At 40.4% G+C, this 27005-nt stretch overlaps 3 protein-coding genes across 7 annotated transcripts; 2 read left to right on the top strand and 1 right to left on the bottom strand.

Annotated features, from left to right (window-relative positions):
• The first annotated feature begins 4353 nt into the window (after positions 1-4353).
• On the top strand, positions 4354-9831 carry LOC122882430 (transcription factor Spi-B). 2 transcript variants are annotated; one of them, XM_044209784.1, is made up of 6 exons: positions 4354-7087; positions 7283-7317; positions 8028-8244; positions 8344-8462; positions 8661-8817; positions 8992-9831. In XM_044209784.1, exons 2-6 carry the CDS (start codon positions 7297-7299, stop codon positions 9297-9299), a joined length of 822 nt encoding a protein of 273 aa, XP_044065719.1. In that variant the 5' UTR covers positions 4354-7087; positions 7283-7296; the 3' UTR covers positions 9300-9831. The 2 variants fall into 2 exon arrangements, with proteins under 2 accessions (XP_044065719.1, XP_044065720.1); XM_044209785.1 differs by lacking the exon at positions 4354-7087 and having other exon boundaries at positions 7097-7317.
• A 1003-nt stretch (positions 9832-10834) lies between these two features.
• Positions 10835-12770, top strand: LOC122882424 (adenosine receptor A1-like). Its single transcript, XM_044209768.1, has 3 exons — positions 10835-11567; positions 11680-12143; positions 12301-12770. The coding sequence occupies exons 1-3, from the start codon at positions 11230-11232 to the stop codon at positions 12510-12512; spliced, it is 1014 nt and encodes a 337-aa protein (XP_044065703.1). The 5' UTR covers positions 10835-11229; the 3' UTR covers positions 12513-12770.
• Positions 12771-12916: 146 nt separating this feature from the next.
• On the bottom strand, positions 12917-21627 carry LOC122882433. 4 transcript variants are annotated; one of them, XM_044209789.1, is made up of 4 exons: positions 19976-21627; positions 19612-19762; positions 19147-19230; positions 12917-13494 (listed from the first exon to the last, which is right to left on the bottom strand). In XM_044209789.1, the coding sequence occupies exons 1-4, from the start codon at positions 20134-20136 to the stop codon at positions 13435-13437; spliced, it is 456 nt and encodes a 151-aa protein (XP_044065724.1). In that variant the 5' UTR covers positions 20137-21627; the 3' UTR covers positions 12917-13434. The 4 variants fall into 4 exon arrangements, 2 of the variants coding, with proteins under 2 accessions (XP_044065724.1, XP_044065723.1); XM_044209788.1 differs by having other exon boundaries at positions 19612-19808; positions 19976-21626; XR_006379359.1 differs by having other exon boundaries at positions 19147-19299; positions 19612-21618.
• Positions 21628-27005: the final 5378 nt, after the last annotated feature.

Below are 27005 nucleotides of genomic sequence, written 5' to 3'. Positions count from 1 at the left end.
GCTGCAAGGTTGTTAATATTATTTACATTACGGTGAAAATCTTATAAATAATAAAGCTGTAGAAAGTAATGCACAGTCAAAAAAATGATAAATTGTCACTTGCAAATGCATAATAAATATAAAACTAAAGTAATTGTATAAAAAATGAGAAAATTACAACCAAAATTGGAAACAAAAATATGAATTAAATAAATATAGGTTATATTTTGGCATTGAGTCAAGAGAGTAAATACAGAGAAAGAAGTGTGTGAGAGCAATATAGAGGTGGTGATGTTGGGGGGTCAACCTCAGGTTTTGCATACTTGCCATTGTCTCCGATACACAGTACGTATGCCAACACCACAGCATGTCCAACTGCCTCCTCACCTGCCAGATTGTTCACCTGACTCACTTGGCCCCTACTGGGGTCCTGCCCATGGGTGTGAACATCAAACAGAATTTTAAAAAACTGTTGCTCCTCACAAATAATTAAAATCATCATCAGGTCTACCGTCAGTCCCATACAAATACATAGATTAACTGGAGTAACACACTTAACATGTAATGCAGAAATCACATGTGCCCCAAAATTTAATTTAATTAAATTAAATATGTGTGCAATGTTTGCTGCTGAATATTTAACATATTACTCAGTTCAGTCACTCCACCATATATAGTGCATGTTGGTGTTGGATTATGGCTTTATCACTTATCACTTGACACACACACAAACATGCACACACACCTTTTTGTCTAGGCGTTAGGGGAATTCCCAGTAACCTGCATGTGTACAGGTGATTTGCGTATGTTCACCAATCTAGGGGGTTTGGCTATAACTGTAAACCCACTACACCTGGACACACTCACACAGACACACACAAACACACACACGTGGCCCCTTACTCATCAGTAACTAATGAGCCTAGTGCAAACCTTTTTTATGTGCTTCACAAACTCCCACACTAATGGCTAATGGTCATGTGTGTGTGTGTGTGTGTGTGTGTGTGTGTGTGTGTGTGTGTGTGTGTGTGTGTGTGTGTGTGTGTGTGTGTGAATTCACAAGTCAGTTATCCAGTTCACCTGCCATTCTTTGACCGTTAAACATCACAAGTGACTCAGACACAGTATAGACAGACACATTTTCAAATCTCTCTCACTCTCTCTTACAGACACACACACTCACACACACATACACATAGTCTCCGTTGCACATGCTCGGCAACATAAGAAATATGCAAATGTAATTAAAATTTACAATAATTGCAACAAAATAACAGAGGTCACTTCTGCATGGCCTGGTCAGGTATTGTAAACTGATTTCTGTAAAGAGACTGATATAGTGAAATAGTGTAATATATAGTATGTAGTAGCTGTTATGTAACTCCAGTAGTAGTAGTAGTGTTTCATGTATGAAAGAGAGTTTGTTTGGCCCATATACCTGCACATTTCTTGAAATCAATCTCTGTAAATCCCTTCAATACCTTGAGTTTATTTTTAGAAGCAAACTCTTATTTTTAGCTCAGACTTCCTCGCTCATTCTTAAAAAAAGAGGGTTAACAACATTTTTACGGCAGTTCCAAAAAACAGATCAGATAAGTGTAATACCTACAGTACTTTTTCTGGCAAAGCAACACTTCACAGGTTTTACCTGCCTCACTCTGTGTGTTTCAAACTGCAAGGGTCCAGTGTCTCTCTGGCCTTATCACCTTGTCTAAATCCTCCAGGTGCAAGCTGAGTTATAGGAATCCTAACCGTCAACCATTCCACTCAGGGTTTTTCCGAACATGTTTATCAAGTGCTATTTTTATAAAGCTCTTGTGTCTTTATGTTTTGACAATCAATAACTTCTACTGCTGCTCCTTCAACCACTACTGTTACTATACTGCAACGTCTACTTCCACTACTAGCACCACTACTCCTACAAATACTACTAGTGCTACTGTAACTACTATTACTTCTACTGTACTGCAACTACCCCTGCCACTACTACAACTGGGGATGGATTTCTGGGGGCTCAGGCAGTTGCCTATCATTGCATAATGATAAAGTCTGCCTCTGACATCCACTACTTCCACTGCTGCCACAGTTTTTATTACCTATATGCGTCATTATGGATAGAGATGGGCTTCCCTTCCCCGACTTTAATGAAATAGTTTGACACTGGGAAATGCGCTTATTTTCTTTCTTGCCGATGGTTAGATAAGAAGATCAATACTACTCTCATGTTTGTACAATAAATGTGAAGCTACTGGGAGCAGACAGTTAGCCTAGCTTAGTGCAAAGACTGGAGTCTTGTCCTTACAGTGTCGTTACAATAATATGCACTCCAATCTGAGAAAATAGTGGAAATAGTTGCTGTTAAATTGAAAGTAAATTCTGCCAGCAACAAAGCTTCATCTCCAGGCTTTGATTCCAATTCAGTCATAATTTCTTGATTGAATCACTATCCTTACTGTGAGTACTGAGGCACTGAATTAGTGTAGAAGTTTCAGAATTAGCAGCGACTGCAGGAAGTTACTGCGCCCGGCCAAGAAATAGTCTGGCACATAGTCTGGTACATAACCTTCCGTAAAAAAATGTGTTGTTATTACACTGCTTTGTACAGATTAAATAAATACAATATATGTACAGATTAAATAAATACAATATAACATATTAATTAGTGAGTTTTAGAAGTGCTGGTAGGCAGATTTTTGTTGCCTTTGGACAGAGCCAGGCTAGCTGTTTCGCCCTGTTTCCAGTCTTTGTGCAAAGCTAAGCTAACCGACTGCTGGCTGTAGCCTTATATTTAACAAACATGACAGTGTTATCGATCTTCTCATCTAACTCTCAGTAAGAAAGCGAATAAGCGTATTTTCTAAAATGTCAAACTGTTCCTTTAACCACACAAACCCTCTTTAATCTGTAATCTTAATGTAAAGATATGTGTTTTAGCTTTATACCTAAATTCTGCCATGTCAAGTCTTACACCCAGAACTGTAGACTTGAGACTTGGACTAAAGTCTGAATTAAGTTAAAGCCACTATGTGTAGAATTTTTCTAATATTTTCTAATCTTTCAAATTATTCTGATAGTGGTCAGGGTTTTTTGTGGAAAAATTAGACAATACAGGTGAAAATTTGTGCAGTCTGTGTTCTGCCTTCAGCCCATTCAACTCAGTGTCGCCTTGTCCGATATCCTACACGTAATGGCTTTAATTTGGATTTAAGACTTGATTTGAACTTGTCTGCTGTGAGACTTGACTTACTGCACTATGTGGCTTTCTTTCTTCTTTTTTTTTAAAGATTATTTTTTAAGGAATTTCTGCTTTATTTAGATAGTGACAGCTGAAGATAGACAGGAAAGGCAGAGGGTAGAGAGAGTCGCTGCAGGAAGGACTCAGCCTTGATACATGGTACATCCTCTACCAGGTGAGCTACCAGGGTGTCCGCCATTGGTAATTCTAATGGTATTGGTGTTGGTGTTGGCATTTGCATTTGCATTTTTATTGGCAATGGCATTGGCATTTCAGAATCAGCTTTATTGCCAAAACAATAAACATTGTAGAAATATAAGAAATATAAAGCAAGTCCTGCAGGTCAAGAATCATAAATGTAAAATATAAAATTGACAATAAGATATTAAAGAATATAAAAAATAAATAAATATTCTCAGAAAATAATAAAGAATATGTAAGATATTTAAATTACAGTTTGTGCAGGGATGTGAAATGTGCAAAATATTTACATGGGAATGTGCAAAAGTTGAGTATATTGTTCTATAAGTGGGAGGTTGGGTGGGTATGAGAGTCAGTGTCAGTGGGGGTCCCAGGCCTTGTTGATGAGGCTGGCTGTAGACGGAAATAAACTATTTTTGTAGTGTGATGTTTTGACCCTGATGAACCCACTTGAGGTCCTGGGTGACGATGGTGCCCAGGAAGAGGAAGGACTCCACAGTGTCGACAGGGGAGTCGCACAGGGTGATGGGGGCAGGTGGGGCTGGGTTCTTTCTGAAATCCACAACCATCTCCACTATCTTAAGGGCATTAAGCTCCAGGTTGTTGTTTTACATATACAGTTAGCATCCTGAGGGTTAAAAAGGGTGTATTACATGTGCATCAAGTACGGGAAACTGTCCTGATATTTCAGGGAAGCTATTTATCCACCTTGCTGAACAGGTTTCCCGACTGCTTCTGACTTCGCTTTAAAAACCACAGCGCACTGTGAAAAAAAAAACAACTTGTGTGAAGCGATCAATCCATGATCAGATTTATCAATCAAATCAGAATCAAAATATTTGTGTACAGTAGGTTCTAATTGTTTGTACCTGCACATGAGCAAACATGCACAGGGTAAACAAAACTGTGCAATGTGCATACATGAAGAGCAGTAACATTTCACAGTGCAAGGCAGTTTATGCATGTGCATATACTGTAAGTGTATGGGAGTGTATCTGCATTTGTGTCAGGTGTATGTGTGTGTGTGTGTGTGAGAGAGAGAGAGAGAGACAGAGAGAGGGAGAGAGACAGAGACAGAGGTTCATAAAGACTGCAATATTCCAGATGGTCAGCCTGTCACACTGGGGTAAATCACTGGCACTATTTGCTCAGCTGCTGCGCTGTTTTAATGAATCTTTTAGTTTTACACATAAGCATATACAGTATGTTCACATGTGTACACATTTTTATAAGTACTGTCCAGAACCAGAAAGAAAGAAATTCACAATATTTAAAAGTTACAAAAAACATATAAAGTAATTGCTGATACACTTTGACATATTGACCTTCCATGACCCTGAATTGTTTCGTTGTGTACTCTGATAGGTTTACAGTGTAGGGGCTTGTGGTAAAATTTCAGTGTGATGAATTTCTACACTAAACCTTGACAAGTTGTAAAGTTACTGATGCCATTTCCTGTAAGCACTGTTTGAGTTTTTATGAAAGTCCCATTACATGCGCATCATATATCATCAGTCCAAGAAGGTCACGGGCTACTGGCACTGCACTTGGACTTAATATGACACTGCTTATCAGGTCATAAATACCGGTGTCAAAGGCATTTTTTTAACATTATTCATTGCTGTTTTGTTTCATTTCTTGATGTTAAATGTATCGGTCAACATTTACATGCTTCATCCCAGCATGCATTGCAGTGAAACACCTTAAACAGGTCACAAGTCTATCAGAGGATTAACACATTTATACATCAACAATAAGAGTTTGCAGTTGACCCGTTTTACATGTCTTTGGACTGTTTGAAGAAAGTCACGTGAAAACAGGTCAAACAGAGTAGGACCAGTGTACAGGAAACTGACGGTTCTGACTATCAGCTTTCACAGTTTTACTGACAATAATATACTCTCCAATCTGAGAAAATAGTTGAAATAGGAGTTGCGGTTAAATGGAAAGAAAATTCTGCCAGCAACAACGTTTCACCACCAGGCTTTGATTCCAATTCAGTCGTAATGTCTTGACTGAATCACTCTCCTTACTGTGAGTTCTGAGGCACTGAATTGGGGTAGAAGTTTCAGAATTAGTTAACGGTCTTATTTAACTCCAAACCCAGACATACAGCATATAGTCTCTGTTTATACAGCAGGCTCTTTGAGCCTACTATCAGCTGGACAAGTTTGTTGTATTACAGTCCAGTACGTCTGCTACTTCACTATTAGAGTCTGCGTGTCTCAGACCTAGAAAGTTTTGGGGAAATCCCTCTGCTACACACACCCTTTGAAAAAGACACAAGTTGCACTGCCAGTAGCGTACTGGAATCCACGTCTGAAATAATATTACACGTAACAACATCAAAAAGGAACATGCTCACTTGCAACGCACAGTGTAGCATTGAAAGTGAACTATGAATGACATCATGTGTCGCCACAATGGTTTATGAAGAACAATGTAATTTCTACGTAGCAGCCTTAGGAAGCAAATTAAAACAATACTGAGTATCAGAGTTACAATTATGTTCACAGAATTGAGCCTGGGAAGGTTCTTAAAGGGGAAGGAGAGGTACCGTATATGACTTTTATTCAGTAACTAGTTAGTTAATCCACTGTCCAAAGCAATGTTCTAGAAATGTTGTGGATTATCTATGAGCCAGGCCATATATGGCATGCCAAGCGGAGTTGATGATCAATAAGCCTGCTATAACACTGTCATTATAGCCAGAAAAACAAAAGAAAACTGTTACCACTAACTGTTGTAGGAGGTTAAGTATATAATGGATGCTTGTATATAAACAGATAATGAGTGACAATATACTATAACACAGTTGTAATTGTATAAAATATGTCTTAATGGGAGAAGTTATAATTGTTGAAAATACTGTTCATTAACATTAACAAATGTCCTTATGTCTGCTTATAACTACATTATAATGTGTTATAAACAATTTGTTATATGTTTATATATTGCTTATAGATGATGAATGGGGGGTTAAAGTAAATTGTTACCGCCTTAAGGCCAAAGCTGTCACAAACATGGTTCTCATTTGGTCTTGGAACATTTCCTTATTGAATAGTGTGCAGCCAGTGGGTATGGGTAAAGTTACATTTTAACATTAAAATGGATATGTGAGCAAGTGTGTGGAAAAGTTTTTATTACATCCATCTTTTTTCAAAACATATAGGTAGTATTGCATATTTCTCCCATAATATCATTACCTTCCCCACTTCCTAGATTCAATTATCACTGCATTGTTCAGTCTTTCTGCAAATGTGTGTCATGTTTGATTCCACCAGGATGTCAAGCCAAAAACATAAAGCCACATCATTATCTTTCATGGTACCTCTACTGCGGGAAATAAAATGATAAGAAACCACAGATACACCACAAGTTTTGATTCCATGAAATAAACCTTCACAAGCTAAAAACACTCACTGAAAGTCTAACTGTTATACAAAATAGACAAACAATCTGCCAAGAAAAAAAACCCTTTATTTTTTATACCACTCCCACTCTTACAACACTCCTGGCCAAAGGGGCTTGGCCAAAAGACTTATAAGAGAAGTGACGTCCAGGTGGAGCATCATTCAGGTGAGCATTCACATTCTCATGTCTCCACTCTCTACTGCCTGAGGATACTACTTCACTGTACCAGACACAGGAATACACCTCTGACTTAACAAGGTACAGATATCTTCTTCGTTATGCTCGTTCAGTCAGGTTCTGACTTGGTCTATTTGTCTTTTGCTGTCATATGACTGTCTATCAGCATCTGATAAGTTAGAGAAGCATGTGTGACAGCTTCTTTCACTTCTCTGTTTATGTTGTGAGTTTTGAGCTTTGATTCTTGTGTCTCACATAGGTTTTTTCTCTTTCCAGATTGTCCTTTTAGTATGCTGGCAGATATGGAGATGGTGAGTCAGATATAATTTTATTTTAAAAAGTGTGTGTTTGTTTTTGTTTTGTTTTTTAAAGTCAGCCCATGAATGACAAAGAAAAGTGTTTATATTTATACAACTGGATGTTGGCTGAGGGTAAAGGGTTATTTGTAAGAGTAGCAGCTAAGCCACACATCACTGTTACCTGAATGTTACCTGTGCTGGTGAACGCACAAACACTTGCATAAATTTGCCAGTCAAACTAAAACACACGGTCACACTTGGCTCATTTTCAAGGCACAAACAGAATGTCATACAAACAGAATAAATATCAAACACTTCACTGCTGAATGCGAATGTCATTAGTGTCACCTGTCTGTATAGTGGAGTTTGACAAATCTTTGCTAAAAATTAACCATATTACAATAATGATCAGTTTAATGTTATGTAGAATTCATGGTTTATAGACAATTCACAGCTCATTTAAAATTGATGAATGATCTTCAGCTCCCAGAGCAAAATCATTCACTGTATGATGCACCACAGTACAATAGTGTTTTCATGAAAAAAACAGCAGATGTGTGGTCTGATAATAATAACACCTCAGGCTATGACCGACACAAGGTAAATGCCACCCATCATGCAAAGTGTTTTCTCTCCGTCAGCATCACACAACAACCTCGCACAGGTAAAAACCAGAGTGTGTATGATTTCTGAAAGCCGGTGTCCTGGTCTGTGTCTGTCAGATAGCTTATGTGCCTGACATCAGGCTGAGTGGAGACCGGGGGGCGTGGAGCGGAGTGGCTCCCCCCTCCTCCTGCCCTGAGGTGGACCTGGAGGTCATCGAGGAGTACCTGCAGGAGCACTCACTGGAGGTCCAGCCTGCGCACACACCTGCGTCACCTCCAGCCACGATGGGGCAACAAACGCACACACACTCTCACCAGGGCACCAGGATCATAGGTTAGTGTGAGGGCGGCAGCGTTGCTAACTGGATGATGTAAGTGCTTATATATTTCTGTATATTTTATCTGACCATATCTTTTGCCTGTTTCTCTATAGAGAATAGCTGGTTAGGTCAGCGTCCATATGAGTGGGACTATGGCTCTCACACTCCAAACGAGGAATATGAAGAGCAAGCCCTGGCTACAGCCTGGCCTATTCGCCGTGACAACCAATGGGTGAGTTCAAGGACCTCAATCTCTTAGTAAATTAAAGCTTAATTACCTCTTTCATAGCTGAATACAACTACACATCACTGTGTGACACATTTCATATTTTGATGCTGAATTTAGCCTTTTTGATTGACTCTATTCATGATTTATGAGAATGGTTACATTTGTGAATTATGAATATGGGTTTATATGTGTTTGCTTCAGGACCACATTTCGTACTCCTACGAGGCACCTGCATACATTGACTCAGACTCCCAGTCCAGTAGCTCCCAGTACCAGGAATACCAAGATTCCCCGTCACCATCATCTGACAGGGGAGGCAGGAAGGACAGAGATTCCCTACCTCTTGCCCCACTTTCAGGTATACACACACATCTCCAAGTGCACCAAAACTCTCAACAAGACAAAATTTTGACATATCTACACACCAAACTTCTATGTATTTAGTGTAAAGCCCTCTGTTGGGGAATGCATGTTCACACATACACACATGTATGAGTCATTGTCATATTTATATCCCCTTCCTCCTTGGCAGGAAAGAGGAAGGAGCGGTTGTTCCAGTTCCTGTTCGAGATGCTCCAGACGCCATCGATGCGGAGCTGCATCTGGTGGGTCCAGTCTTCCGCCGGCACGTTCCAGTTCTCCTCCCAAAACAAGGAGCGCCTGGCGCAGCTGTGGGGCCAGCGAAAGGGTAATCGCAAGACCATGACCTACCAGAAAATGGCACGGGCGCTGAGGAACTACTCCCGCACTGGCGAGATTCAGAAGGTGAAGAGGAAGCTCACTTACCGGTTCGATGAGAAAACACTGCGAGGCCTACAAGGAGACTCTAATGCAGTGTAGTAAGCATGATGGAGAGTGTATACAAGCATAGAAATAGAATAAGCACAATGGCTATTCAGAGAAAATCGCTGTGGTTGTCCCATTAATGTCCGTTCTGCTGATTCTAATTCTACGGCATGTAGAAACAAATGAATACTGAGTATTTAAAAAGCCAGAAGATGAAACGCTGTAGGTTAGAGCTTTCTGTAGATACAGAACCATATTGGAGTTGGTATAAGGGCTGAACAGGAAATGTTGATAGTTATGAGAGAAAGCAAATTCAAGCTAATGTGTGAAAAGTCAGCTGGCATTAAAAATAATGTAAATCTAGAAGGTTGTCACAGAATATCTACTTTATAAGTAGAACTTACATCATTCTTAAAATAAAAGTTGTGGTTTTCTGTTTTTTTGTGATTCTGTATTGCAGATATTCAGCAGATATCAGATCATTTTATAGACTTCTTAACAAAATTAGGTTGTTTAAACATGATCTATTTGTGTTAAAATATCTTTTTTTAAGATGAATAAATAAATCTGAAAATATTTTCAGAATACCTGATATATTTTGTCTATCTATCTATCTATCTATCTATCTATCTATCTATCTATCTATCTATCTATCTATCTATCTATGTGAAAAAAGATATACTGTGTAATGCATATCAGCCAAGCAAACACAGATGTGCTTATAAACTGAAGCAAACATACACAGATACACACAAACACACACTCATAGCCAAAATTGTATGCAAAGTAAGCGTGCATTGAAAAACCGCCATTAAAAACAGACCTGTTAATCAGTAACATCTACAAAGTTCCCTAACACAGAGTAGCAGAACTTACACACACACACACACACACACACACACTGAACACATTCGAGATGTTGAGTATTAATTTCATGTATAACGCTGCCAAAATAAAGCAATAAAATTTCCACAGTCAAATGATGGGGCCACACACAAAACTATGTGACACAGGGACAAATTACATAATGTTCAACACACAGGGACTGTCATTCCTGACTATGCAGCTTGTACTGCAAAACAGGTTTTTTTTTTGTTCTGGTAACAGTCACAAACTTGTTCTGCTATGACATATTTACAGTAATGATGGTGAAAAGTAACTACGTACATTTACGCAAGTACTGTACTTAGGTATGATTTTGAGGTACTTGTACTTTACTTAAATATTTCCATTTTATACTACTTTATACTGTACTACTTTTCTACCTTTTACTCCACTACATTTATTCGACAGCTTTAGTTACTTTGGAGATTTAGATTTTACATATAAAACACATGATCAACTTATAATATGTGATGCATTATGACAGATCAAACTACCCAATATCATATATAGTAGTTCAAATTAGTTCAAACAGTTACAACATTAAAATACTGCTTACAAATTAATGCATTAGTAATATAATATATATCAAAATATGACACTAAAAGGGGATATTTTGTGATTTTTTTTAGATTTTAAATACATTTTGCTTTACTTATTCAGTATTGTAACACTGTAGTATTAATACTTTTAAAATATTGTGAGAACCGCTGGCTATATCAAACACTCCTGTTGTGTGAAAAATGTGCCATGGCTCATTCAGAAGTCCTCTCCTCTATGGCTACTGAGGCACATTTATTAGAGTGAGGAAATGATGTTCACTCACTAATGAAATACAGATGGTGTCTCCATGGAGTGCACGCCTGTTGTTGTGTGTGCACACAGAAGCGCATGCATGTTTGCATATAAAAAGCATCTGTCCAAAGCTTTTTCTGGTCATTTGAAGCCAAGAGCAGGAATACACTATCTGAACAGCAAACACAGGATTATGTTGGACTTAACTCTCGCTGTGGAATTCAACCCACCTGTCCACAGCTCTCAAGGAAACCTTCTCTATCAAAATTCATAGCTTCTTTGTCTTCCGTGGTCTCCATCTTCAGTGATGGCTGAGTGGAGTTGGGTGGCCTACACTGTACTAGAAGTGCTGATTGCTGTGGCCTGTTGCTTTGGCAATGCGTTGGTAGTGTGTGCGGTATGTATTGGTATCCGGGATTCCCTTCGAGAGCCAACCTTCTGCTTCCTCGTTTCCTTGGCAGTGGCTGACTTCCTAGTGGGTGTGGCCGCTGTGCCCCTGTCTGTACTATTGGATGGCTGGGTGAATCTGACCCCTGACCTGTGCCTACTTCTCAGCTGTGTGGTGCTCGTGCTGACTCAGGCCTCTGTGCTGTCACTGCTAGCTATCGCCGTGGACCGATACCTCCGGTTACAAACACCGCTCAGGTAAGGTTTGCAGTCTGAAACACAGGTTTACAGGTAGAAAAGTTATATAGATAACATGCTTACTTGTTGATTTGTGGAAATAATCCTCTATCTTTCCTTCCTTCTTTCTCAGATACAAAGCACTGGCCACACAAAGGCGTACATGGATGGCTGTGTCTGTGTGCTGGACACTTTCCTGCCTACTGGGGTTCACCCCTCTGTTTGGGTGGCACAACTACTCCTCTCTAGCATCTGATTCCACAAATACATCTTCCACTTCCTTCATCTCTCCACCCTGCACCTTCCTCTCAGTTATCTCCCTCCCCTTCATGGTCTACTTCAACTTCCTCGGATGTGTCATGGCACCCCTGCTGGTCATGACCCTCCTCTACACGCGAATCTTCTGGAGCCTGCAGGGCCGTCTGAAGGAGAGCTGTCCTCAAGCCCAGGCCTCTCTGCTCACGGAGAAGAGGCTGGCCTGCTCCCTGGCTCTGATTCTCAGTTTGTTTGCTGGCTGCTGGATTCCTCTGCACCTGATGAACTGTCTGCTGTTGTTTCATGGTCCTCAAGCTGTCACACAGGGGACACTCTATACAGGCAGGTGACAGTAGCTTTTCTAGTACTTACACAGTTAGTGGGAGGTTTTTTTTATTCATGTTGAGAGATTTGTTTGCAAAGTTCCCCCTGAGGCTTTATACACAATACTTACCAGCAGTTACTGTGAAATTTGACAGTAACAAATCCATTTTTCCAGGTATTCTCCTGTCTCATGCCAACTCAGCAGTCAACCCTGTGGTTTATGCGTATCGCATCCCAAAGATCCAACAGGCCTACAGTCAAATATGGAGGCGCTTCCTCATGAACATAAACTGTTGCCATAGGGACAAGCAAGTTCGCCGATCGAGAATTGGCAGCCGAGCCAATCACACAGAGATGTGTGGATCAGGAGGGAAGACCACGCCCTAACAACAGACCACAGGGTCATTATAAGCCCAGTATCTTTGAGGTTTGAGTTCATGGGACTTTGTAAGACGGTTTTTTACTCACTCACACAAGAAAATGTCCAACAATCATTTGAGGCTTTATTACAGATAACCAACTGAGGACACACAGGCAGCCTGTGTGTTTGAGTTTTGTAGTGTTTGGTTTGAATGAAACCCTGCATACTCTTAGTATGCTATGGCATTCGGTTGCCTACACTTTGTCTGCAAACTTTAAGTCAAAGCTATCTCATAAGTCTCCACTAGAGGGTGCTCTAGACTAACAAACTTAATAGCTGCTGTTGTACACAAACCATGAAACCATCAGAATTGCAGTAGGTGACAAACAAACAATATCAAGATCTCATTTACTGCTTTTTGGACAACTGATTTGATGCAGGTATAACTTTATTGAGATGTACATATTTTTGAGTAAGTCATTTGACAGCTTCAAGCAATGTATCGCTAACCTTTTGCAGCACATATCTATTTGCTCCTGTTTTTCTGAAATCTAAGAATAAATGTGATACTTAGCCTTGAGAGTGTGTTGAACATTCATGAGTGTTCAGTGAGCTCCTCAAGGAAGGCAATAGACTGTATAGTTATCACCTGAGCAGGGTGCAATCCCACCCACCAAACTATACAACCTACTACCTCACCCTGAGAGAGCCCAAATCAAACACACCACACGTTCACGTCCTGTTAGGGAACATGCAACCTAATTTAGCTGCTCCTTCAAAAAACAATGCTTGTCACAGTACATTATGTTTGATTGGACAGCATGATTGCCCATCCGGAGATGACAGTCGGTGAGTGGCTGACTCTGCTGTCTCCTTGGGAAAGACAGTAGATTGTATAGTTATCTCAAAAAGAGGTTACACAACCCCACAACTATTCAATCTACTACCTCAGCCCCAAGGACAGCATCCATGTTGCTTCAGCATCAAAGATCCACAAAGGTAACTGTCCTGCAATGGTACAAAAAAAAGAGAGGGTTATTCTAACTATTCTTCTGTGTAAAATACATGCAAGATAAAACTGAATAGCACTGTGAATTTTGAAGTGTATATTTACGTTACATTTTCGACTGATGTGTTCAAATTCAGTCACTGTACAAAGGCATGTCATCGTAGTTTCAGTTTTATCTCTGTGTCTGATTCTTTGTTTTTGTTCCTGGAAATGGTTCAAAATCGCGACTTATGGCTGATAACTGCTAACAAGTCTTCAACTGCTGAGATTTGGAGAAACGTTTATCACTTCATAACAAAAGAAGACCTTCTGAGATTTTGCATATTGGCACAATCCTCACCGATCACCCAAGCTTCTTTTTTTTATGCGGAGCTGAATGTCTTTAAGAAATCCGTTCCATAAAAATAAATCAAAGACAAATAATTTAATGGTAAGCAGACATCGGAAAGTGAGAGCAAGTGAGTGATGTGAGAAAGCCCATCAAACAACTCACTGGCTTCCTGAGACTGGCATGTGATCGAAAGAGGGGGAAAAAAGAGCTGCTCGACTCTGTGCCAGGAATTCATTTCCGTTTTTGCCAAAAAACTGAGCTCATTCCAGTGGGCTATCCCTGTGTAGGCTGGCTGCTGCTTCTCAGACGGAGGTACACACACAGATGCCTGCAAATATGGCTTCCACCAGCTGCCTCTGATTGAATACAAGGCTGGGATTCTGCCCCCCAAAAAACAACAAGGAAACATAAAATGGCGTCTCGCACATCGGCCATTTTAGGTCTGCTCAAAAACACTATAAGGTTTAACTTTCAGGGGGTTTTTTCCGAGCCTGCTGTCTCATGATTAAGAAAGAGCGGCTGTTCAATCGAGAGTGATGGAGAATCAATCTTGTGCCAAGCACTGCGACGAAGCCAAGAGACCCAGACGACACACTCACAATCACAAAAACAAAGTAAGAGAGCAAACCTAACCATACTTCAAAGTTCACTGAGAAAAAGCATCATCACATACAGCATCTCCATGTTCCTGTGAATTTACTCGTACCATTAACAGTTCAGCTTTGGTTCAATCAAAACGTTGTCACTCTCACTGAACATGTAGATTGTATTTTTCATTTTTTAAACTTTGATTAATTTCACAAAGAAAGACCTTGCTCATCCTCAGGCAGCTAACTGCTAAACTCATATGGGAAAAAGATTGGGATGGGCCAGCGGGTTAACATTGCAGCGACTGAAGGGTTAATGAGTGCCAGACTAAATGCCAGACCTGGGCCTCAGATAGACAGAGAAGGGGTTAGGAGGTACACTGCTTGCATAAATTAGCATACAGCCACAACCCCTGAGACTTGATCCAGACCAGCCCATAGTTAGCATGCAGTAGACCCTGCTAGTCTGATTACAGAAGACCAGACAGACAGAAGGGGGTGGGGGTCTGTTGGCATGATGCCCAACTCTGCCACCGTGCCAGTGACAGATCTACGAGCTCTGTTTGGTTGCCGAGAAACATCCTCTGACTGGAGCTGTATTCAGAGGACAAGGGGGACAGACTAATAGTGATATGACACAGTGTACTGGGGGAAATGGGTCAAATTAATGAAGATTTAACAAGACATCTAAGCATGGCCTCGAATTAAAAAAAAAGTTTTAACCATTAAATGCTTGTGGGGAATTCTGGGCTTCTGGGTTAATTGCAAAAATTGGCATCCCACTCCCCTGCACAACTCCCGACTATTTTGGAAACACTGAGGCCAAACTCGGTCAGTCATGTGAGCTCTATTGGGCGCTATTGTCTGTGGTCGTGGCGGGGTACATATGGCTCAGCTGGGGCTAATCATTTTCTCTGTCAACAGCTCCAAAATAAAAGTGCCTCCAGCCAGTGGGGCAGCTGAGAGAATCTTGAAGAAAAGATGAGATAAGGAAGAAATGTGGCCTATTGAGTTAATCTTTTCTGCCTATCAGACCGTCTGTCTGTGCATCTGTCACAGCAGAATTATGGCTAAATGGTAGTAAATTCATATTAGCAGTATTCTGTGTAAGCCAGGAAACACGGACCTTGTCCTCTCTTGCCCTCTGATTACGCTGCTCTACTGTGACCAACCAGGATATATTTTTCTGGAGACAATTTCCTGCTTTGATATGTTAATCTTTCTGTGGGTGACAGTTACATGGGTTCTTCTTCAGTTGCAGCGCTGTGAAATTTAATATTTTGCAATATGTTTCGAACAGATCTACAGCAACAGCTTCTATAATGCCCATACCTGATTCTGTTTCAGACATGCAACATCCAATGTTTGTTTTAAATAAATTAATTTATATAATACTGCTAAAACTATAAAATAGGAAGGCCTTTTAAGAAAATTAAAAAGTGAATACCTACAAAAAAACAATCAAATTATCTACTTATTCCGCTCTTTTGTGGATTAAGTTAAAAGAACAAAATCAAAATGGCTGCTAAACTGAATTACCAGTGTTTATTATTTAGGTTTTAAAAACTTCTAACATCAACCTGCTATGCTATCAAGAACACATGAAAAATCACCACTACTGTGCCATCTTTAACAAATCAAAACCCATGCGAAAATTAAGAAGAAATATACTGTGGAAACAATAGGCCTTAGCTTCCTCCCCTATACTGTGAAAGGATGCAGGATTCGTCCGATTTATTCCTCACCCGATACAAATGATGTAAACACACAGATTAATCAGCAAATCCCCAAACACACACAGCGCACTCAGTTGCCAACAAAACTCCACTGAATTGGAGCAGAGTTTCGCAGGAAGCAGAGGCAGGGAAATACCTATTGGATTGCCTGGTCCCTTGGTCCGCGAGACGGGATGAATGCTTGGCAGACACAACGGACGGGGCACCAGACGATTGGTACAGGTTCTTGTGTGTTTCTCTCTCTCTCTCTCTCTCTCTCTCTCTCTCTCTCTCTCTGAGCTTTGTAGCTTTGTGCCAAGAATGGGCAGTGTCTGTGTGCCAGGCAGAATTTCAATGAGGGAGGAAGGTGGTGGTGATGGTGGGCAAAGAGGAGGAGCGGTGTGGGGGAGCTGGAGTTGGCAGAGGAAGTATGCCACACAATAAATGGCAGGATGAAGAATTCCCACAGTTAAAAAGACGCAGAAGGGATGTCTTGTCTTACTCATGTCCAGTCTTAATCTAGAGAAAAATTGTATCCAGGCATCTGGCAGATCCGAATAAGAGCGCTGAGCGCTATGGTGATTTTATCATACCTGCTTTTTCATCTTCCCCACTCCCTAAGTAATGCCTGATTCCTACATTAAAGGACGAAGGATGGGAGCACTGAGCCCCTTCCGTGCCCACTTGGCATGGTGCCAGCTCTGATGTTCTTTATATCCTCATTAACCAAGCGCAAACACACAAGGCTCACATGCATGTGTGTATACAGAAATATGCTGCCAAATGCACATACTTACACACAACCACACATTGGTAGACACAACACAGCACAGTTGCTTGACCTGTGTACGCGAACGGAGCTCATTCTCTCTGATCCTGATTTACTAAATGTTAATTAAATGAAAATGCTTCCAGTCCTTTGCCATCAACTCCTCTCTTTTGCGAGCTAGAGGGCTGCACACACAAATGTTGGACTCACAGGCATAAGAGCTAGGTAAACATGTTTGATGAAAAGATAGCATGACCCAGATAAGGCAGGAGTATAAGAGAGCCATTGTGTTGACTATCACAGTGTCCAACAATCATTTCAACCACACACAGAAGTGGAGATAAGTTGAATAATCAGTATTCGAAAACGGACACACTCATTCCACTTCTCCAATTTTTAGATGAATACTTATGTATCTCAGGTTAGATTGTCACAACATTATAAATCCATTTTTAAAATATGAATATGAATTGCTTTCTTCAAGAGAATGAGTTATTAGCTGATAAAAAAAAAGATGACAATTTCTGAATCACTATTAGCTACAGTATACCCTCCAACTACCCGGATGGCCAGATGTGTTTCTAAAACCTCTAAATGGAGAGAATATACATCAAAGGTTTCTGTCCTCTTCTTCATTTAATCTCTCTATCCCCTCTCTTCTTTTCCACTTGTCTATGCTTTTGCTAATGTGCTGATGAGATGTGTGGTTGCCATGGTTTCAAATGTTTCTGATAGCTCAGATGCCTGGCCTGGCATGTTGCTACACGCCCACATGTTACAGCATTCACTAATGCCACACAGACCAGGCCATACACACACATGCACATGCACATACGCAAACACACTTTGAAAGCTATGCCCTTTCAAAAACGGTGTGCATGCATATTTCTGTGCATGTACACAAAGAGTATGTGTGCAAGAGTGCAAAGTGGTGTATGTCAGGACGCAACAGCTGCAGCTTCCTGCATGAGAAGAGAAACTTCCTGTAGCCTCGCTGCAAACCACGGCCGGTCAGCCAAGATATCAACCAATCAGCTATGTTGAGGCTGAATGCAGGAAGTTAGCCTGACTGCCTCTAGGAGAAAAACTCAGAAACATTATGAGGCAACACGATAAGTTCATCTGAGGATAAGAGAAGGGCGGGGAAAGAGCTCTCCCACTCCTACCTCTCTCTCTCTGTCTCTGTAACCCTTGTTCTCTCTCTTTTTCTCCAGCTTCTTCTTTCTTAACATTTTCCTCTCTGTCACTGTCACATGTCGATATACATAAAGAGAGATTCTTTTGGTTCTTTTTTTATGAATTGATTTGCCACTTAATGCCAGAGCTGAGAGATTTGAAATGACAGAGGTTGATGCAGAGGAATAGTAGTATACCCACAAATTGTGAGGGGCATGTTGAAAGGGTCTGCCTTAAACACGTGGCACGAAGGCGCCATCTTAACACCAACCCATATTTAGATCAAGATACAGTACTCACAATAAACAGTCCAGTTATATTCCTAATTGTACACACAATTTGCAGATATTTCATATAATTCAATCTGTATTAAATTTCCCCTCAAAAAAGTAGTCGAAAGATCAAATCGGTTGTTGATTAATTTGCATCTCCTGTTCTATCTCATTCGGAGAGTGCAACATTAATTTTTTACATTGGTTTCATGGCATTCTGGCCTGTGACATGAGACTGTAATCAAAATATGCAGTGTAATATGAAGAATATGCTTGTTTTCTTGCCGCTAGGTGAGATACACATCAATCAGACAAATGCTACTGTTTTCGTTTACATTTTCAGGTCACACTCTTGAAATTAAAACAGCTTTACTGATAAAATGAGAAAGAACTACTGAAGAGCAGCAACATTAAACAGCAATTTTTCTTTAACAATCTGCCGTTTTCTTTACAGCGTTGCCTGTTTGTCTGACCTAACTGTGTTTCATATCTGTCTTAGTTTCTTCTGAAGTGCAAAGTATCATACACAGTAGCCTACTACGCAGTGTGTCAAGACAAACATTACAGATGCCACCTCTAGATCACAGAAAGATAAAACTCGTGCACAAACACGTGTGTTCCTCTGAAACAACGACCACATATCTGAGTTTTCACAGTGGCAGAAAGTGCAAACAGTGTGTGAAGGGCATGAGAAATTAAGTAAATATTTCCCTCATATTAGTTATCATAACTGCTCTGGATGATAAGAGACCTGCCAAGTGTCTCGCATGTCCTGTGGTCAGCAGCTAAACTTGTACTGACCTGAACACAACAACAGCGCTCTGGCTCGGTCGACCCTCTGAGGTCAGAAAGCAACGGAGAAGGCCTGTCCTTCCTCCTGCCAGTCTACAAAGAGACACCTGTTCAGTACGGAAAGCCACAGAAAGATTCACCACCCTGTCAGAGCCTGCTGTCCTAGAGCAGAGAGGGGAGAGGAGGAAGAGGACAGGGACAGAGAAAAAAGAGATAATGGAATCAGGAGAAAGAAGATGGTCAGCAGGGAGTCAAGGATTCCCTCTGAGCTCTAGAAAAGTTTCTCCTGTTATGTCCATTGAGCCAAAATGGCGGCGAGCGGAGTGCAGCGTGGCAACCGACGACGATAGACACATTTACAGTAAGAAGACCATGATGAAGGATAGAGAAAAGGGTGAGAGGGACTGGAGGAGAAAGATTACAGGGCAGTGAAAAAGACGGGAAGAGGTGTCGCAGGATAAAAAAGAAAAATACCTGGAGCCTGTACGTGAGCGGCGGGCTGGGCCGGAGGACTGGAGGAGAAGAGGGCCGTGATGGCGGGAAGAAGGGAAAAGAGAAGAGTGGAGCACACCCTCTGTGAGCTACACCCCCTTCCCACAATCCCCTCCTACTGGCGTGAGTGCGTCTGTCCGTACACAGGGTGACAGAGGGACGTCTGCTCACACACGGCGCTTTAACACACACACACACACACAAAACGCGCACAAGCCACGGTATAAACACACTGTACACAACAAAAAGAGAAAAGCTCCAAAACAGAGTCACAGTACTTGCAGTTGCGTACGACCAAAACGGAGACAAACACACAGACAGAGGACACTTCAGAACACAAACATACACATAATCAATTCTCCAGCCTTTGGATCGCCCTCTGCTCTGCCCTGCGCTGTGTTTGCCTCGCTCCGCCTGCCCACTTTGGCACTGCTGCCAAGAGGGAAGGGGAGAAAAAGGAGGGGAGGAGGGAGGTGTAGAGACACAGAAAGAGGAAGGGAGGGACATGCTGTAGCGAGAGAAGGGTGAACAGAAAGAGGAGGAGTCAGAGAAAAAGAGTTAAGGAAGAGAGTGAGACACAGAAAGACAAGAAAGGAGAAGCAGCGTAAAGTGTCGTGAGCAGACGTGGTGACACAAAACAGTGGTACAGCAGCTGGGAGCACTCTGAGAATTTGTATGTTAATCATCTAACATCCAAAACACACCTCTCACCTTGTACTGTACTTATACTATCCTGCAGCAACAGACAGATGGCGAGAGAGACAAGCAGATCCCGACACTTTTGCCATATTTTTCCATTTCACCATATTTGTACAATCAACAGATCAAAGAAGCCCAAACTGGCTTGAGATACGAACTCTAAACTGACAGACATTTGTTGTCAAGTTCCCTCGCCTCAAAGAGGAGTCCCGGGAGAGTAACTGTCTCTTTTCGACATCTTTATTCTGCCTGCTTTTCTCCACGTCTGCCTTTATCCTTCCGTCAATTTGTCCTCTCCCTCCATCGGGAGTGGGAGGGGTTTGAGGGAGTTCAGCTAAATGAATCAATGAGCGAGGAGTGTGGATATTTCAGAGAATGTCACTTTTTTTCTCTCCAGCCATTGGCATCTTTCCCAGGTCTCCCTTTGCTGTCTCACACCAGCAAGACAGTTGAACACCAATGCAGATCTTGGATCAGCGAGCTGTCGCCTCTAGATGACCTCAATCATTAGGAGAGAAAACATAAATCCATCTGTTCATAAATGGCCGACCTTCTCTATAGCCTGCTCATGGACCAATCACTGCCGTTTGAGCGGGTATCCCAAGCTGAGCCAACCAATCAAAGCTCACTTCTGAGCCGACGTCATTTAAAAAATGCTAAGTTTAATTCTAAAAAAACAGGAATACCTTTTACCATTAAATTGCAAACAGATACTTTTTCTCTTATTTTAAAACTCAAACAAAACCTGTTTTGTCTTTGGTAAGTGAAACATTTCATTCCTTGTTGCGGCTGCTGTAATAACTGAGTTATTGAGTCCTCAAACTGACCAAACACACACTCACTTACACACACACACACACATTTTTGGAGGGTTCTCCCAGTCCTCAAACACTCACCACGGAGACAAAACAGAACAAAATAGTCCAGCTTCCCTGCTTAAACTCCACAAGTCTTTTCTCGAAGATAGGACACACACACACATTCATACTGTACACATGCACACACGCGCACACACACACGTGGTACGAACAATCCGGTTCTTCCATGGAGGCTCAGATTCAGCCAGCAGGTTGGACAGCCCCTCAACCTGACGTCACGTCTCCTTTGTTGTTTATGCATTTATTTCTCTCCTCAGCTGAACTCTCTGAACCCAAAGTCTCCCCCCTCCTCCCCTCCCGTCCTGTCCTCCAGCTCACTTGCCCCCTGCCAATGAAGGCAGGCAAATACAGTATGACTTTAACAAGGAATAAGAAAAGAAAGAGAGACAGACAGACACAGAGGGGAGAGAGACAGGGAGAGGGAGAGAAAGGAGCTTAAATGTCTCTCTCACTTTTTCTTTTTCTTCTTTTCTTCTTCGATCGCTCCCTGTGTCTCTTCCTGCTTGGCTTGTAAAAGTTTCAGCTGCATGGCGGGCCGGCCTCTTTTGGCAGCAGTTCAACTCTTGACTCTCCTGTCCCCTTGCAAGAGAGGGAGGGGAGGACAAATATAGTCACAGCTAGACTGTACTGTATAGTTGTAGAGGCAGATGTACTCTGAATGCACTTTTATTTTCATACTAACAAACACAGGAAGAGAGAAGTTTGTGACATTCCTTCAGCATTTACAATGAGCAACAGGGAAGCATTATATGGCAGATCACATGATAAATACAAGCTAATCATTGCTCGAGACATCATGCAGAGTTTCAAAAGGATGTGCCGCAGTTGTGATGTCTGCCTTTAACTGAGTGTGACAGCTGAATCTGATTACAGTGTGTTTTGGTGCTCACACCCAGTTCATACAGGGACACTCGTTTTTTTATTTCTCCTGGTATCAATAACATGAGCAGCTCAGTTGCTTGTATGTACAGGCAGATTTACATATGCACAGATTCAAAACGCCAAATATTTACATTATTTTAAAACCTAAAGCTAAGTGGGCCTTCTGTTTCATTGCATAGGTACACGCACACAACACATGCACAAGCGGAGGATATATTGTTACTTATTTACTAATCTCATCTTGGTGCACAGGGGGTTTAATACTGTAATGTTGAGGTAGCTTATCAGAAAAAGAAGCCTAATCATTTAATAATTATTTTCTCTAAACTGTAGTTTTAATCTAATTATCATGCTCTGTTAATTAGCCTAATTTAAGGACTAATTAAAGCATTAGCTTTTAATTTCTTACTTTTCAGTGAAGAAACTTAAGGAGTACTCCCATTTTTTTAATCACACTGTTTCCAAAATGTACAACTTCTTTTTTATTATCACGTTTCCTAACGATATTCTGCCATAATGTTTATAGGTAATCATCTAATGTGTCCACATTTTAGCTTATGAGCTGAAATACTCTAAAGGCATTCTTCAGTTATTGTGTTTTCAGTGGTTCAATAACTACCGAAATCTGATTTATAATATCCAAGAATAAATACATGTGCATTAAGTTATTAACTGAATAAAAAAAGACCAACAATAAAGATATATTGTAAGATACTTTGATGCAAATGCTGTTGTCTTGTCTGCAGTGACGTTTTGTTTAGATATTGTATGAAGCATTTAATAAAGAAGACATTTTAATTTTAATTTTGCTCACTTATTTCTTTAGTGGATCAAGTAATGTCAGTACAGTAGGTCATGAAGTGCAAAGTCATGTGAGAGGCCCAATATTATTTGTTTTCTAGTGTAGCTCAGGACAAGAATAGCCTACTGATCATTTTTGCAAATAAATGTGGTTTAATTAAAGGGATATAGCTCATTCATTGAATGATTTTAGAGTCCTGGCAAAGTATCTTCTAAATGATATGGAGGTCTTTCTAACAGCTACTAGCTAAAAGCCACTAGCAGTAATGATAGCCACAAGCTACTAGCATGCCCAATTGGAAGAATTTCACCAGATGTTTACCAACTTGAAAAAAAAAGTTTGGACTTTTGAAAATGCTAAACTTTAAAGTAAACAAATCAAGCAAAATAAACTTCTGACAAGTCCTACATTAGAGCTAAACAGCCCACTGCTTACCTGGCTGAGACACTTTGCATGATGCTGGAGGCGGATTGAGGGGCTCTATAGGCTATCTGCTTATGACCACATCTGCATTACATAATTGTTCCGCATGTGTAAGTGGCAATTGAATCCTATAGGCCTATGACTCTTTCAAGTTTTAGATAATGAGTACAAGTTTATGCAGTAGCTGTTCAACAGGTGGATTGATGCAGTTTTTGCTTTGCTCTGATTGGCACATGGACAGAAAATAGTAGCCAGTAGTAACAAAGTGTGAGATCAAATGCTGCACTAGAGTGGCTGGGTCTGAGCCTACTTGAAAAAGGAATAATTGTAGCATTTAAAGCTTGGCAGGCATTAAACTGAGCCCAATAAATTTGTCTATTGTGATTTTTTATTTTTTTTGGCTTGTAGGCCCTCCATGCTTTAGTACAAAAATGCAACTCCTTGTTCACCAACAGAGGTCAGTAATAGTCAGATTAAAGGCTTGAAGTAAACATTTTAACAATGTAACAGAACATCTGCTCACAAAGATATATAGATTTTTTCACTGTCACTGTCACTTTTCACTCTAGAAAGATGGGTGCCCCATCTAGTGGCAAACTTGTGTAAATGCATTTTGTGAGCTGAAAAGGGAATGCTTGAAGAATAATCCCACTTTACTGCACATACTGTTTTTCCCCCTCCTAATTTCCTCTTAAGTGTATGAATTTCTCTAATATAAGATGCAAACTGTATGTCTCAGCTCTGATATATGGAACTATTTCACACTAACAAGGATATTTCACCGAAAGATATGTAGCATTATTTGCCAGTCTGTCAACATAAATGATTATTAGTCCCATTGTATTTTTTTAAATTATAAACACGACCCATTAAACAGAGAAGAAAACTGTTATCCATGCAGGAGGTAAATAAGACATAGGAGACAAGACAAGTAAAGATTAGGGGGGAGAGAGAAAAAAACATACATTGTAGTAAATATCCAGGGGCACTGGGTTAAGGTTAGTTAGATATTCTCTTTGCACAGTAAACAAGCACAGTTGTATGTATGAGTGTATGTGTTTATAGGGCTTTGGACAATCATATTTCTATTGTACTATATCAATGTCACTAAATGATGATGAAGTGTCAAATATCAATATAAAGTCAGGCAAAAGTAATGACAACAACACAGAAGTGGGAAAGAAAAATAGGAATGAAGAAGGGAGGGAGCACTGGAATGGCCATTCAATTTCCTTTTCTTTTTTCCCAGTATGAAGAGTAGCCTAACCCCTCTGAAGACTGAAATTAATAATCCTGAAGAGTCTGCCCTCTAGCCAGCTCCTGAGTGAGTGGAAGGTATTGAAGGATGAGAAAGATAGATTGAGACTTACTACTCATGTACTTTCTATATTTGAACAGAACAATGATAAAAAGTAGGGAGTTGACCTCTTTAAAATTCATGCCAATGCCAAGATGTATTATAGCCATTATTTCTGACAGATTTGAATTTAAAAATCCCTTTTTTTACTTCTCCTTCACTCTTTCTGGGAAAGAAAATGAGCTACCTCTAACTACCTGATCTCCACTGATGCCGCAGACCTCACTGGGGAAGGGAAAGAACTTTGTATAGGCATGTTGAGATATAAGCATGTTTGTACATGTCAAAAAGAAATCCAACTGAAGTTAGGCAATCTGGCATCTACTGTATATTTCACTCTGAGGCACTCTTGTCCATCACCAGTCCTTACACATGAGTAAGTCATCATTATAAGCATAATTATTTTGATCAGATTTGTTTGTTCCAAATATATGTGTGTTTTTTTAACATTAAAATTTTGGCTAAGTCATTCATGTTAATCCAACTAAAAGATGACATAGCCCTTTGTGTTCTCAGCAGCTTTCATAAACTCACAGGACCAGTAAAACCTAAATAAATCACTTGTTGGCTGTAAATGTCATCCATTTTTTTTTCATAAATCATTGCCATGTCAACTAGTTCTCTGAAATGCCAATGGCTATGGTAATACTGCCCTCCAGTGGCCATATGCAGGAGCAACACTAGCCCAATAGGATGTCAAGGAGGGTGACATTTTTCCCCTGTCCTGGTTGTGCTCGTCTTCCGTTCCCAGCCAGTCCTGTAAATTTTTGTCATTGCCTGTCCTCTCACTTTTATACCCAGTCACATTTCTATCAATCAGTTCAGAGTGTTAAAGAACCCAGGCAGGTGCAGGTAGGGCAAGCAAGTCTTAATAATGTTGAGAGTTCTGCATGAAACCTCACTGACCAGTACTGATCTGACTCCAACTCTCAAAAATAGGTGTAACTGAGAGTCCTGCAGGATTCCAGATCAGATGTCAGCCTTTAATCTGTGCCATTAAACAGGAGCTTATTGTCAGCAGTTGAGGGACATGTTGAGAATAAGAGGGTTTAAGTCTCTTTGTCTTGTGACATTTCATTCAGAGGCTATTTACTTCTCTTTTTACAATAGAATCACTGTTATGTGTCTGCTGCATAACCAGGGGGGCTTTTCCTCTAATTACACTCACCTCGTCAGTGAGTGTATACTGTAGGTGATGTAAATCATTAACCAGGGCTGACCCAAGCCTATTTGGATCTCTGAGCAGCTTTGGCAGCCCTCTGCCCCTGTGTCCCAGCACATCACTATAATTTGTTTCACAATGTTGTGTAATATGTGACATCATAGGAGGATACTTCACCACAGAAAGTAAGAAAATAAACAAACCAAGGAAATTAAACTTTAACAATAGATGTGTCTTCTTATGTGAAGAATGTGAATATATAATTAGTACAGAAAATACTGCTAAATAATCAATTACTCTGTGATTGGACTGATATTGGTCCTATTAAAAAAAAAGCATGAATGTCCACCCAGGCCTACTGTGTGTACTGTGTAAATTAAATCATTGTTAACTACAATAAAAATAGCTTCTGGGGATTTGTCCTTTTACTGTGAATTATTTTCATATCATGTGATATTTCTATTAAACCAATACAGTTATGACAGAAACAGTGTTTGTGTGCATGTGTGTGACTGTGTACAAACTTTGGATGTCACCAAATACCGAAGACATGCAAGTGGAATTTACCTATGCCATGGCCGGATTAACATATGAACATATGATGGGGTAAAAATATGTTGCTGTGCCCCTTTTAACCCCCCCCCCCAACCTAGAAATATGCAAGGTATGAGCACAAAATTTTTCTGTATTTTGACACCTCTTCAAGATCCAAGATTTGATAATAAAGCAAGACCCACCCTAAGACCCTTATCATATTAGTTGATATTGTGCTTGAGAGTAAGTAAGTAATAATATCCAATAGTACAATATATTTTTAATTAACACTCTGAAAGAAGTGCTTCTGCATAATGAATACTTTTACTTGATAATACTTCTATACTATTACTTTATTTTATTTTGAATGCAGGACTTTAACTTTTAATTAAGTATGTTTAGACTAAAGATCTGAATACTTCTACCACCACTGTCAGAGAGACACTATCAGCGCATATACAGTATGTATACAGTAAAAGCTGAATATCAGGGAGAAAATCATTAAGACCACTAGAACAGGACATGTTACAGGAGCAGAAATCATCGTAAACTCTAAAGACACAGTATCTAGCCTATATTTTGTGGGAGAGAACAATAACGTCTATGTCCACCGCCACTTTTCCCCTATCGCTTTTTTCA

This window comes from Siniperca chuatsi, linkage group LG10 (assembly GCF_020085105.1).
Source record: "Siniperca chuatsi isolate FFG_IHB_CAS linkage group LG10, ASM2008510v1, whole genome shotgun sequence".
Lineage (NCBI taxonomy): Eukaryota > Metazoa > Chordata > Actinopteri > Centrarchiformes > Sinipercidae > Siniperca > Siniperca chuatsi.
This window is presented reverse-complemented; position numbering and strand designations above follow the sequence as displayed.

Coding starts and splice junctions, on each gene's coding strand:
- LOC122882433 (XM_044209788.1), bottom strand. CDS start 20,315: ATGATTAACATACAAATTCTCAGAGTGCTCCCAGCTGCTGTACCACTG. Junction 19,809..19,975: donor GGCTGGAGAATTGATTATGT/GTATGTTTGTGT, acceptor TGTGTGTTAAAG/CGCCGTGTGTGAGCAGACGT. Junction 13,495..19,146: donor AGCGCTGTTGTTGTGTTCAG/GTCAGTACAAGT, acceptor GTACCATTGCAG/GACAGTTACCTTTGTGGATC.
- LOC122882424 (XM_044209768.1), top strand. CDS start 11,230: ATGGCTGAGTGGAGTTGGGTGGCCTACACTGTACTAGAAGTGCTGATT. Junction 11,568..11,679: donor CGGTTACAAACACCGCTCAG/GTAAGGTTTGCA, acceptor CTTCTTTCTCAG/ATACAAAGCACTGGCCACAC. Junction 12,144..12,300: donor ACAGGGGACACTCTATACAG/GCAGGTGACAGT, acceptor CCATTTTTCCAG/GTATTCTCCTGTCTCATGCC.
- LOC122882430 (XM_044209784.1), top strand. CDS start 7,297: ATGCTGGCAGATATGGAGATG. Junction 7,318..8,027: donor TGCTGGCAGATATGGAGATG/GTGAGTCAGATA, acceptor TGTGTCTGTCAG/ATAGCTTATGTGCCTGACAT. Junction 8,463..8,660: donor TTCGCCGTGACAACCAATGG/GTGAGTTCAAGG, acceptor TGTTTGCTTCAG/GACCACATTTCGTACTCCTA.